General features: G+C 44.0%; 1 protein-coding gene across 2 annotated transcripts in view; it reads right to left on the bottom strand.

Moving 5' to 3' along the window:
- Positions 1 to 2,147: 2,147 nt before the first annotated feature.
- LOC114357468 (genetic suppressor element 1-like) overlaps positions 2,148 to 11,798 on the bottom strand; it is a 32,511-nt gene continuing 22,860 nt past the window's right edge. The window contains exons 2-6 of one of the 2 annotated variants that reach the window (XM_028311083.1): positions 7,057 to 7,170; positions 5,804 to 5,912; positions 4,508 to 4,606; positions 3,161 to 3,433; positions 2,148 to 2,475 (exon numbers count right to left, since the gene is read on the bottom strand). In XM_028311083.1, coding sequence (XP_028166884.1) covers positions 2,217 to 2,475; positions 3,161 to 3,433; positions 4,508 to 4,606; positions 5,804 to 5,912; positions 7,057 to 7,170 — 854 coding nt within the window. In that variant the 3' untranslated portion in view covers positions 2,148 to 2,216. Of the gene's footprint in view, positions 2,476 to 3,160; positions 3,434 to 4,507; positions 4,610 to 5,803; positions 5,913 to 7,056; positions 7,171 to 11,798 lie in introns of both variants that reach the window. The other variant, XM_028311082.1, reaches the window with a different exon arrangement.

Below are 11,798 nucleotides of genomic sequence, written 5' to 3'. Positions count from 1 at the left end.
CCGGAGTAATACTTCTATTGCGTCTCAATTCGCTTGAACTTGAAGGGCAATTAGGGTTGCCAGGCGTCCGGATAAAGCAGGACATAGTTAGGCTTTTTGATTGCGTGTCCGCGCCAGGCGAAAGTCGAGCCACAGAATAAGGCACGCACGCATCAGGACGTTAGGCAACCGATGATGATAGATAGTACTCACTCGCGAGCTCACTAATTGCACCCTCCCCCCCCCGGTCACATGTCCGGCTTTTAGGGTAAAATGTCCGACCAAATAAAGCACAGAGTCCGGCTTTTGTTTTTGGACCTGGCAACCCTAAGGGCAATAGTGAAATATGTCGTATTATCGGACGTAGCACGTGACCGCTCGGCCAGTTGTCCGGGCACTGTGCGCGGCGCTAGCGAGCGCATTGATATGTCAGCGGGGCGGCGGCGGGCCGCGTCAGGCCGGCAGGTCACCTGCTGGCCGCTCGGCAGGCTGCGGCGGCGTCGACGCCGGCGTGGACGCTGTGGGCGAGAAAGGATTCATTTATTTATTTATTTAATTAAAATGCAAGTGAGCTTACATATTTATATCCAAAGCGCTCACATTGCCAATTTGAAATTACATTTAATGTTAGTAAGTACTTATATCTATTTATGGTTAGTAGACAAATACAATCTTAATTTTTTTACAAAACACTCTAAGGAGTTGGCAAAGATGTCGACGTCTTGGGACGGTTTGCGTAAACATGTTTAAAAGACAGAGTGCCCTGGGAGTCGGTGTGTTGTTAGCATGCAGTGTGCGCAGGCCATCGGGGGCACAGAACAGGCGGTGCTGACGACGATTAAATAAATGACCTCCAGAAGATGAAGAAACAGAAGATTAAAGAGAACTGACTTGAAAGAAAATTTACTTCTGTAAATTTCCTTTTCGAAGGGGGGAGATGTAAAGTAAACTTTTTACTTTAAGGTCTATGGTTTGTCTATGACTTTGACGTCTATTAAATGAATGTCACAGTGAAAAGTCTATGTGGAAAATATGAAGATATTTTAAGAGATAATAATAAACTTTAAATGTCGTTTCTTTTATTTTACAGGTTTGTGTTATAGCCAATGAATAGGGAAGTTAGTTTATTTCTATGAGAAATGTATTAATATTGAATAAATCTTTTATTTTACAGAGCAACACATGCGTTTATTTTATCTCTGAGAAAGAGTACATTATATGAATAAAAAATCGTTTATTGCTTTACAAAAAAGGAATTACAAAAGAAAACTTGTAATAAAAAGTTGGAAGCAACTGGAGGTGGCTCAGCTTGTGCTGCCAAGGACTACTCGCCCTAGACGGCGCTGGTTTTCAGCCATCCCCACTTCTAAGTTTCATTTAATTTTGTTGTCTGTGTAGATAGTGGGCGGAGCTTGTGATTTTAAGAGAGATGCTTTAATATAATTTTGTGGGTGGACATCATTGGCAATCTCTTTTATGAAATTAAATATTACAATCACTTTCAATTTATAACAACAACTTGTGACCAATTTGTTTTTCATATTTTTTATAGTTGTTATCATACTATAACGCAGTTTAATATGAGAGGGAAGGGACTAGTAATGGTTTGCTAGTTTCTCGTGGGTTTTTCAACCGTAAAGCCGTAAAGTGCTAGGCCCGGTTCTTAACCGTCCAACAAAGCCCAGGACCAGCTACCAAATGCTAGGTCCGAGCATCAACGTCTAAGTTCAGCCACCAAAGTTCAAGACCAGTCATCAAGGACTGATGTAGAGTAAGGCGCGTAGGGCCGGTACAGCAGGGGCGGCTGTCGAGAGCCATTCAGGTTTTGACACCTGCACATTCCAACCGTTAAGCGTTTTTTCGCATTGAATACCCACTCCCAGAATGTCGAGAGCTCATCGCAGGCTCCGGAGGATCATCAAGGGAGCCGCCGGTGTTCTCGCGCGCGCGGCTCGTAGGGCGCGTAGGGCCGGTAGGGCCGGTAGAGCAGGGCGGCTGTGGGAGGTCTAGCTACCTGCGGAGACGGGCTGTGGAGAGGTCTAGCTACCTGCGGAGACGGGCGGCGGAGAGGTCTAGCTACCTGCGGAGACGGGCTGCGGAGAGGTCTAGCTACCTGCGGAGAGGTCTAGCTACCTGCGGAGAGGTCTAGCTACCTGCGGAGACGGGCGGCGGCGCAGGGTCTGGCGGCGGCGGGTAGGGCGCGTAGGGCCGGTACAGCAGGGCGGCTGCGGAGAGGTCTAGCTACCTGCGGAGACGGGCGGCGGCGCAGGGTCTGGCGGCGGCGGGTAGGGCGCGTAGGGCCGGTAGGGCCGGTACAGCAGCGGCGGCGGCAGCAGCGGCGCGCGCAGGAACACGCCGGGGTGCGGCAGGTGCGGCGCGAGCGCGGCGAGTGCTCGCTGCTCGTCGCGGAGCGCTTCGCGCGTGCGCGTCTCTTTCTCGCGCGCGAGCCGCTCGCGCTCGCGTTGCTCTTTCTCGCGTTGCTCGCGCTCGCGCTCTCTGCGAACGTTAAGAAATAGTTACGACCAGGGATTTTAAGGTGTTACATTCTTACGTTGTTGTCCACTTGTTTATTTCTCTCTGTTTGAATCTATGTCTAGGCTGCTTGTATACCTTTCTTGCAAATAAAAAGTTTTCTATTCTATTCTATTCTTACGCGTGCGACCATCAACAGTCAACACTTAATTAAACAGCAAATACACCATATTCTATTTTTTTTTTCTAATTTGTATAACGTAACACGTTCGCCTCAGCAAAATCATCATTAAAATTAACGTTTCTCGTTCCCTCCGGCTTCCACTCTTTTTGTAGCGCGATCTCCTGCCTATTACCTTTATCTCGCTCATACTGGTGCATGTACACGTGCGACAAGCGCCACCAAAAATGGACGCTAAAATAAAGTCTTACCTTTCCCGTTCTCTCTCCCTCTCCCGTTCATGCATATGCGCCGCATGTGCATGAGCATGGGCATGGGGCGCGTGGTGTCCGACGAGCGGCAGTGGCGGCGCCAGCGACGGCTAGAAAGCTTAAAATGAAGTCTCACCTTTTCCTCATCCTTTCCCTTTCTCTCTCGCTATCTCCTGCTCACTCTAAAGCGCGATGTCTTTCTTTCCGTTGACTCTATCTTTCTCTCGCTCACACGCGACGAGTGCCAGCAAAAATGGACATTAAAACGAAGTCTTACCTCTCCCTCTCCCGTTCCCGTTCTCTCTCCCTCTCCCGTTCCCTTTGCAACGCAATTTCCTTCTCCCTATCATCTCTATCTCTCTCCCGTTCATGCATATGCGCCGCATGGGCATGGGCCGCGTGAGCATGTGCATGTGCATGTGGCGCGTGGTGTCCGACGAGCGGCAGTGGCGGCGCTAACGGCGGATAGAGCGCGTAGGGCGGTAGCCAGCCGACGCCCACGCCGCTGCGAAACACCCGCTCTAAGTACATCTGCTCTTCCGCCGCTAGCCTGCGGGGAAATAACATTATTTGTACCACAGTTCAAATGCTTATAAAGTAAATAGGTATAAATAAATATCTTTGGACAATCTCATACAGCGCCATCTAGCCCCAAAGTAAGCAATTAATATGCTTGTGTTATGGGTGCTAGCTTAACGGATATACTACTTATATACTTTTTTTTTAAATACATACATATTATACATAGTAACACCCAGACCCGTCACAGAAATTAAAATTCATCATTTCAATTTCTGCCCGGCCGGGAATCGAACCCGGGACCTCTCGGCATAGTAGTCCGTTCTGAACCACTACACCAAACGGCCGACAAACGTAGAGGATATAAGTAAGCGGAGGAAATACAAATGAGTAGGTCATCTTCATAGAAACGCACCGAGCGCGGTTTGTATGTGAGCGCGCCAATACGTATGCGGCGCGCACGCACACACTGACAAAATTCGGGGCAACTCACCGCTAATCAACGCTAAATTTTGTCAGTGTATGCGTGCGCGCTCACATACAAACCGCGCTCGGGCGTTTCTATGAAGATGACCTACTCAGTTGTATTTACTCTAGTATAAGTCACAAAGACAAATAAACCAACATGATAAAAAGGCTAAAAAAGCTGTAGTTGGGCTATAACATAATTTCTTTCGATTCGTTCGGCTTGGGTAAGTGTGCGTTTACCTAAGGATGTAGCCTATGTTACCCAGGGCATAATAACGAATCGATTGATGACATCTTATTCATCAAAATCGGATAAATTGTTGAAGCACAATGGAGGAATATAAGTAAATGCAAATTATCCACATAGATTGTTACAATCATAACCCGTACCTTCGGCAAGCTCGGAAACGGAGTTTTCTAGCCTGGTCAAGTTGGACATGCAAATTTAGAATAATTTGATTCAACTCATTGAACTGTCACGCTCCTGCATTTGATTAGCACATGCTGTGGAGTTTCTTCTGTCTCCATGCAGCCTCTACAGTATCCATCTATCGCTTCAGAAGTGGAAGTAACCAGCCTAAGTAGTTTTAAGAGTACAATTTACTATGTTATTGGATGAATAAATAAAGCGCTTTACCTGTACTGCAGCGCTGCGCTGGAGTAGAGGCTGGGGTGGTAGGGCGAGTAGGCGGTGGGCTCCAGCAGCGGAAACGACGCCGCCGCCGGGTGCGACAGTCTGCTGTGGAGAGAAGTATATTAGTCAAAGATCCATATTATTTAAGTTTTGATGAGACTTGTCTGCTGTGGGAAGAACTGTTGTATTAGTCAAAGATTCGTATTTTATGTTTTGGTGAAACTGTCTGCTGTGGGGAGAATTCTAATAGTCAAACATTCATTGTTTATGGTTCCGTTAGAGTTGAATAGGACCCACTCTTCCCGTGGATGTCATAAGAGGCGACTGAGGAAAAAATATGCGAACACGCCAAAACCTTTTTACCTCTGGTTAATAAGAAAGCCTAAGGTTTTAAAATATTATTCATGATATTAAGGTCATTTAGACTTCACTACAAGAAAACGACCTTCTCCAATTTTTCAATGAGTAAAATTTCCGGGACTATTGCCACCTCTTTTCCACCACTGCAAACTGCTGTTTAACCAGGATCTGCAGTTTGGCCTCCAATGAAACCTAACCAGTAAAGGATGAGGGGATAGCTATCTTGGAACGAATTTAGTTATTAATAAGAATATAATGTTAACTTCTAAGAACTTAAAGAAATTGAAATTGCTTAAGGTGGGTCAGGTTTATAGGTCCCTCCCTTCTGGAGGAGAGAGCCCCACATACCCGTCGCGCTACTACAGCGGCGGGTATGCAAATCAATGCATTTTTACCACCAAAACAAAAAGAGGTCGGGTTTACCCAATGTCTAAGTAGCTCAGCAGTTAGCAATCGCCTGGCAAGAATTTTTGAGTGTGTTTGAAGTTTTTAGTGAAACCCTAATAATATTTTATTATTAGCGGCCGCCCGCGACTTCGTACGCGTGGATCCCGTTTTACCCCCTTCATCTATCTTACGCGGTTAAGATTTTTTCATACAAATGTTTTTTCCCGCCAACTCCCGTTCCCGTGGGAATTTTGCAATATCCTGTTGTAACTAAGCTTTAAGTTGAATTCCTAAGTATGTATATTATAACCTGCCCAGGAGTATGAATGTACAAATAATTGTACCAAGTTTCGTTAAAATCCGTCGAGTAGTTTTTGTTTCTATAAGGAACATACAGACAGACAGACAGACAAAAATTTTACTGATTGCATTTTTGGCATCAGTATCGATCACTAATCACCCCCTGATAGTTATTTTGAAAATATATTTCATGTACAGAATTGACCTCTGTACAGATTTATTACATGTATAGATAATGTGAGCATGACTCACCTATCATCAGGTCTATACGGCTGGAACCCGCTGGACGGCAGATGGTGCGGCGAGGCACGCTTGGCGGCGGGCGGCGGCTTCTCTTTGCTCGGCTCGGCGGCGGCGGCGCCTGCACACTCGCACACTGAACACGGCCGCTACGGGAAGGCTCGAGGACGGTTGGTCCTTCGAGCCTTACTAAATGGTCCTTCGAGCCGGATTTTTAAGTAGGATTGATGATTATTTGTGGCGGAATAATATTGCTACGAGAAGGGTCGAGGACGGTTGGTCCTTCGAGCCGGATTTTTAAGTAGGATTGATGATTATTTGTGGCAGAATAATATTGTTATGAAGGATGATTCTTTTCACTTTTTCAAAAGATCCTTCAAGCTTTTTTGAATAGGATTTTAAGGCTTTTTGAACAGGATCAATCAAGATTATAGTCTGACTTGGTTTTTTTTTAAATTTTAGCAACAAGTCAGTGCTTATTACGATTTTTTATATTAATTGATAATCGGATATAATGGATGATTTTTGGGAATTTTAATCAGTTTCAAAATGACCAAAAATCAACCAGTTGCGACACTACATTAGATGATAGTAATTTAGGATAAGAATATGAAAATGAGCGATCCTTGATTCATGGTGACCTTTCTGGGTGCATATCATTCAAAATATTAATACTTTAGCACAAAATTACATTCAAGTACTAATACTAAAATATTTAAAGAATTTTTTTTTTTTTTTATGTGATAGGAGGCAAACGAGCAAACGGATCACCTTTAATATATTATTTAGTCATATAAATAGGAAAATTGGTCCTTTGAGCCGGATCGAAGCGACTCTTAAAAACAAAAAGATTATGGTTACACAAATACAGAACTAATTGCAAATATGCACAAAGCTTAATAAATATAAAGATAACAAACATTTTACAAAAGCTAAAAGATTGACTAAAGTGACTGAAACACTTTGGTCAACCATCACAATGATATGCAAATAATCGAGTAAGTAATCAAAGGTATTCCTAGCAGTAATGAAAACAGTATGGACTAATACGAAACCCAACAAGTGTTGGCCCGAATATAAATCGCTTTAGGAACGAAAATAAAAAATGAAAAGGGATAACTTTGGTGGTGGAAAACGCAAAAATTTCAACATGACTTGAAAGTTTACAAGGTTTCTCTCAAGGGCGTTATATAAATGATTGGGAAATGAGGGTAGTTGCGTGTTCCACCAGCAGAGCTTGAGGCAGCAGCGCAGTAAGCACTCACCGTCCTTGGCGTCGGGCCCCGCGTTCTTGGCGAGCGTTCGCAGAGCAGCCGCGAACGGGCCGCCTTTGTTCGGCGCGAGCTCCGTTCGCTTCGCTATTTTGTTCGCGCTCACCGCTGGAAAGAAATTAATGTGTGATTATGTTGTTTGACAATGATTAAAATGTACGTAACCTTAAGTAAATTATGCATAGCTTATGCTTTAATGACTTGGTAAGGGATAGACTTGTTAATATTACGGGAATGAAATTATAAACATAGATGGCGCAGATTTAGGCCTCTGATTGGTTAAATATTAGGAATATTCCTGAGTTTACATTCAGTGTCATAATTATTTCAGGAAGCCCACTGCTGGACATATGCCTCTCGCAATTATTTCCAAGCCTTTCTAAGGTCATCTGTCTACCTTGATTTCCAGATTGGCCGTTTGGTAGGAGGAGACTGGAATGCTTTCCTGCAACCTTTTTAAAGTCATCGCTTTCAACCTTATATGGGTGGACGTCCCAACATAATGGAGTGTCCAGTGAGCGAGCCATCTAGCTTTCCCCCGGGACAAACTTGACCTTCATTGGTTGGGTTTTTATGGCGGTCAAGCTGTAGATCCTGGCTACACAGGAGTTGCAGTGGTGGGACGGAGAGGTGGGAATAGTCCCGTTTATCCAGAGGGTTGTCGTAACACTACCTATTCATAAAATACAAAGCAGCTTTGTCTTGTGGGAAAATCTTTCAAGCAACCTTCGCCTCTACCAGCAACAGTAGCACACCGGTCCGTGCGCTAATTGCACAGTGATTACCAAAACAACACGTCCACCTGCTTATCGCCATCGATATTAAGGTCTTATCGGTGATCTGACGCTGTGGCGCGAAACGAAACGCCCGCGACCCTCGCATCTGCGGGTACAGTCCAACTAAAACGTAAAGCTTCCGTTTGGAAAAAGCTTTTGTGAACTTTAGGAGAAGCCTAACTCGAGCTTAATACACGTGTGTTACAAAACGATCGCTGAAGCACACGCTTTGTAAAGCATCACTAGTCGTGTATTATAGTACCTACGCATTCAGGATTTCTACGCTCGTACAAGATTCACGAAGATAAGGGCACGTGTCAATACCCTTATAAAACCAACTTATACAATAATAGGGTGGTCAGAATCGGTGGAAAAAACGTAGTTTATCCCTTATACACCCAATAGATTAATAGGTTGATCCTTAGAAAACTTTTTTAAGTGGCAAATCACGCATCACCGACCGCGCTAAAATGCATGCCAGAGTGAATCAACGTCTAAATACGACGCAAATTCCCGCTCTGCGATTGAATCAAGTAATCCGCTGTTAAATGACACTTATATGAAGGCATATTTTAGTTCTACATGCCTAAAAAGTGCTCTAAAATAAAACAAGCATTCCCCAACTAAGCGTACGACTACAGAGTTGCTATGCGCTCCTAATACAGTCGGCTGCATGTGACGTAATTGTCGAGCCGAGTGTACCACCCTCCGCAATTATGTTCACACTTAGTTAAATATGAAAGGCTCCAGCTGCGATCGACACGCCACCTAGCAGTTGTTAGGCGTTTCAAACAACTGCTGCTAAGAGTAGTGTTGTCCATCGGCAACTATCGATGTCGTTTGATAATCTCGAATAGAGAATCCAAAAACGACTTTATTTGTAAAGGTCCTCCATTTGTCTCTGGTAAATGAGAGAGTCGTCCTTTTACAGTGGAGACTTAACAGTGGAGTGACCGACCCTTTTCAGGTCACTGAAATACATCACAAATATAGCCATTCGGTGTTGAATTTACCAGTAACTAGACTGAGTAGGTACCTATACTCTAACATATTAGTACCTCAGACGGAATCAGAACACTCCAGCAGCTTCAGAATCGTATTCTTAAAATGTAGGATTTCCACAGTATACTTGCCTAACGAAAAAAATATCTTTATAAATCGTGACAAAACGACATCTACTTCGTAAGCATTATACATCGATAGCAAAAGTATCGACACATCAACAGCCACAGCTCCCGTGACTGGCCCATTTTGTTTGCTTGTTTACGCCTCCAATATTATTTTGGGGTGCGGTTTGAGCGAGCAATGTAAAAAATTGTGGCATGCATGACACGCGGTATTATCGCGGGCGTGCGGGCCCGACGTTGATGGAAAACGCCCGTTTTATTTCAAGCTTTGGCTGATCAATGTCACGCTGCTGAATATATTTGTTCAACAAGCGGACTACTTGTATGACAGAGGCTGTTTAATGCTGTACACAGCAGCTGCTATGACATGGCACTGCTATCAATCATAGACTACGAGTGTGTAGTCATTTCGCGGATAAGACATTCCTTTAATGGCTATAAATCAATAGTAACCCTGGTTGCCATTTTGATTGTTCTTGCTAAGATGAACATTGTTCTCCACCTTCTTGGAAGTTACGGAACGTAGGTATAACGTATGTTTCGTAGTTGAAATGAGAAATGCTTTATTGAGTCAGGGGCATACAACACTACAGAAAAGATTGTACCGAGCAATTTGAAAGGTAAGAAATATATTGACACGATTTTTGTGACGTGGTCAAAATATAACTAGTTCATATCATAATTAAGTTAGTATTTTCCAAACGTGCAAGCAGTATGAAGTACTTAGGCAATTTTGCAGCGGGCTCACGGACTAGCAACAACACTCTTCAGGGGATATTTCGATCAACATCTATTTATTTTTTTTACATTTCAATTTTATAAATAACCACATGTTGCCGCTACCCTATTGATAGACCCATTCAACTACCAATAGGGTCTATCGTAAAAACAATAGGTACCCTTTCTTTCAACGACAGTACACGGTACACCGCAGAACAGGGCCCACGTCACCCGCACGGCAACCGCGGCCGCGTAATTACTAAGTCTTTGTGGCGCCACGCACCCTATTATTACATGCACGAAGAGGTGTCACAAATTGAAATTGCTGTAGTGTAATACGGAAACCAAACGTATTCTAATTATAGTAAAGGTTTCCAAGGAAATGTATTACTTCTGCTTCCAGTGTAGACGCAATTAATCAAGTATAAGAAACGTAATTGACATTTTGATTGATGTGAAATTGTTATATCAACCTTTCAGCTTGCTGAATTGTGTATGTTCATATCATAAAATGCGTCTATCTATACATACCTTAATATGCACATTATAACAAATAATATAAATGTGACAATGGTAAAACCTAAACATGAAGTAAGTACCTAATTCGATGAAAACTTTCTTTAAAATAAATACTTCAAAATTACCACACCGCCTATTCTTCTATTTACACAAAAATTTCGTCAGTGTTCTACGTAAAGTACACGGGTAACCAGATCGCCTCCCAGGGGCATAGCCTTTACGCCGCCACGCGGGCATATGCCCTGCTAGGCCTCAGCCTCGAATTCAGCGGGCAGCGGGGCGGCGGCGGTAGCGGCGCGGGAGCGGCAGGATCTTATGCGTAAAATCAAATAGACCTGTTCTCGACAACAGCGGCGCGGGAGCGGGCAACGAGCGGGTAGCGCACTCCTTCTTTTGCCCACAATAAATCGAGCTTAGGAATAAATTTGAATCGAAATAAAATTGTCGCCGTTGTTCAGACATTTCGTTTGCGAATAAAAACAAATATCACGACAACACAACCCCGAACACAACACTTCGCCGCTAAAGCGCCGCGCGAGCTGCCCGCTTGTTTCGAGAACGGGTCTGCGTTGCCCGCCCCGCTCCCGCGCCGCCGCCGCTCCCGCTCCGCTGCGCGCTAAATTCGAGGCTGAGGCCCTAGGGCCGTAGGGCGGGCATATGCCCTGCTAGGGCGGGCGGGCGAAGGACGCGCTCATTAATCCGCCCGCTTGACAAATAGCCTCTTCCGACGGGCCCTTTCATTTGGGACAGCACCGCTTTTTGTGTTTGTGGGACATTTTAATTTTTGACTAATAATTACAAAGCATGGTAGGAATGGGATTGGGTGTGACGTCGGATAGTGCTGGAAGTGAGTGTAGTAAGTCGTTGAATAGTTTTGTAGATGCACAATATGCTACCAAATATTTGAGCCAAATATATTCGGAAAAATATTATGCCTATCCTACATTTTATGTGAATTCAAGCAGGACAATTTGTCAAGGAAAATTTGTTTTGTTAAAAAAATAAATAAAATAAGTGTGTAACTCAACATTTATCATGATTGCACTTAATGTCAATTTATCTAAGTCCATGATAGGCCCATAAATGCAATGATTTTTATTTATCCTGTGTGCGAAATGTAAAATATTTCCATTTAAATAAATACATTAAGGATTTACATTGGCTTGTGTACTCGACAGCATTGCATCGTGTAAACACAGCTGACCCGGCGACCCCGGGCAATTGATCTATTCCGGGCTGCGCGGGAGTGGAGCGGCGCGACTCGCCACTTGACCTATGGACTATGGTGTTCGAGGAGACTAATGGAAAGCGCTTGCGGTAGTCTGCTGCATAAAAAACTGGTTGGCAAGCGATGGCCGAACAAGGAGTCTCCCGACAATGATCAGTGTCAAAATGTGCACCTAATGGACGCTCTGTAGTGTCTACTTTTAATATTGTGACGTCAGACTTGCATCAGAATCGGGCCAAGTAACGTACCCGAAGGACGAAATTTTATATCTAGTAAGTGACTAAGGACTTAGGATGGTGCTTTATTAGCTGTATAGTTAAGCTTTGCACATAGTATGTATGCAAAAGCAACAGCCGATAGGTCTAT

The sequence above is a fragment of the Ostrinia furnacalis genome, unplaced genomic scaffold (assembly GCF_004193835.3).
Source record: "Ostrinia furnacalis isolate ACB-3 unplaced genomic scaffold, ASM419383v2 OfSCF3159, whole genome shotgun sequence".
Taxonomy (NCBI): domain Eukaryota; kingdom Metazoa; phylum Arthropoda; class Insecta; order Lepidoptera; family Crambidae; genus Ostrinia; species Ostrinia furnacalis.
This window is presented reverse-complemented; position numbering and strand designations above follow the sequence as displayed.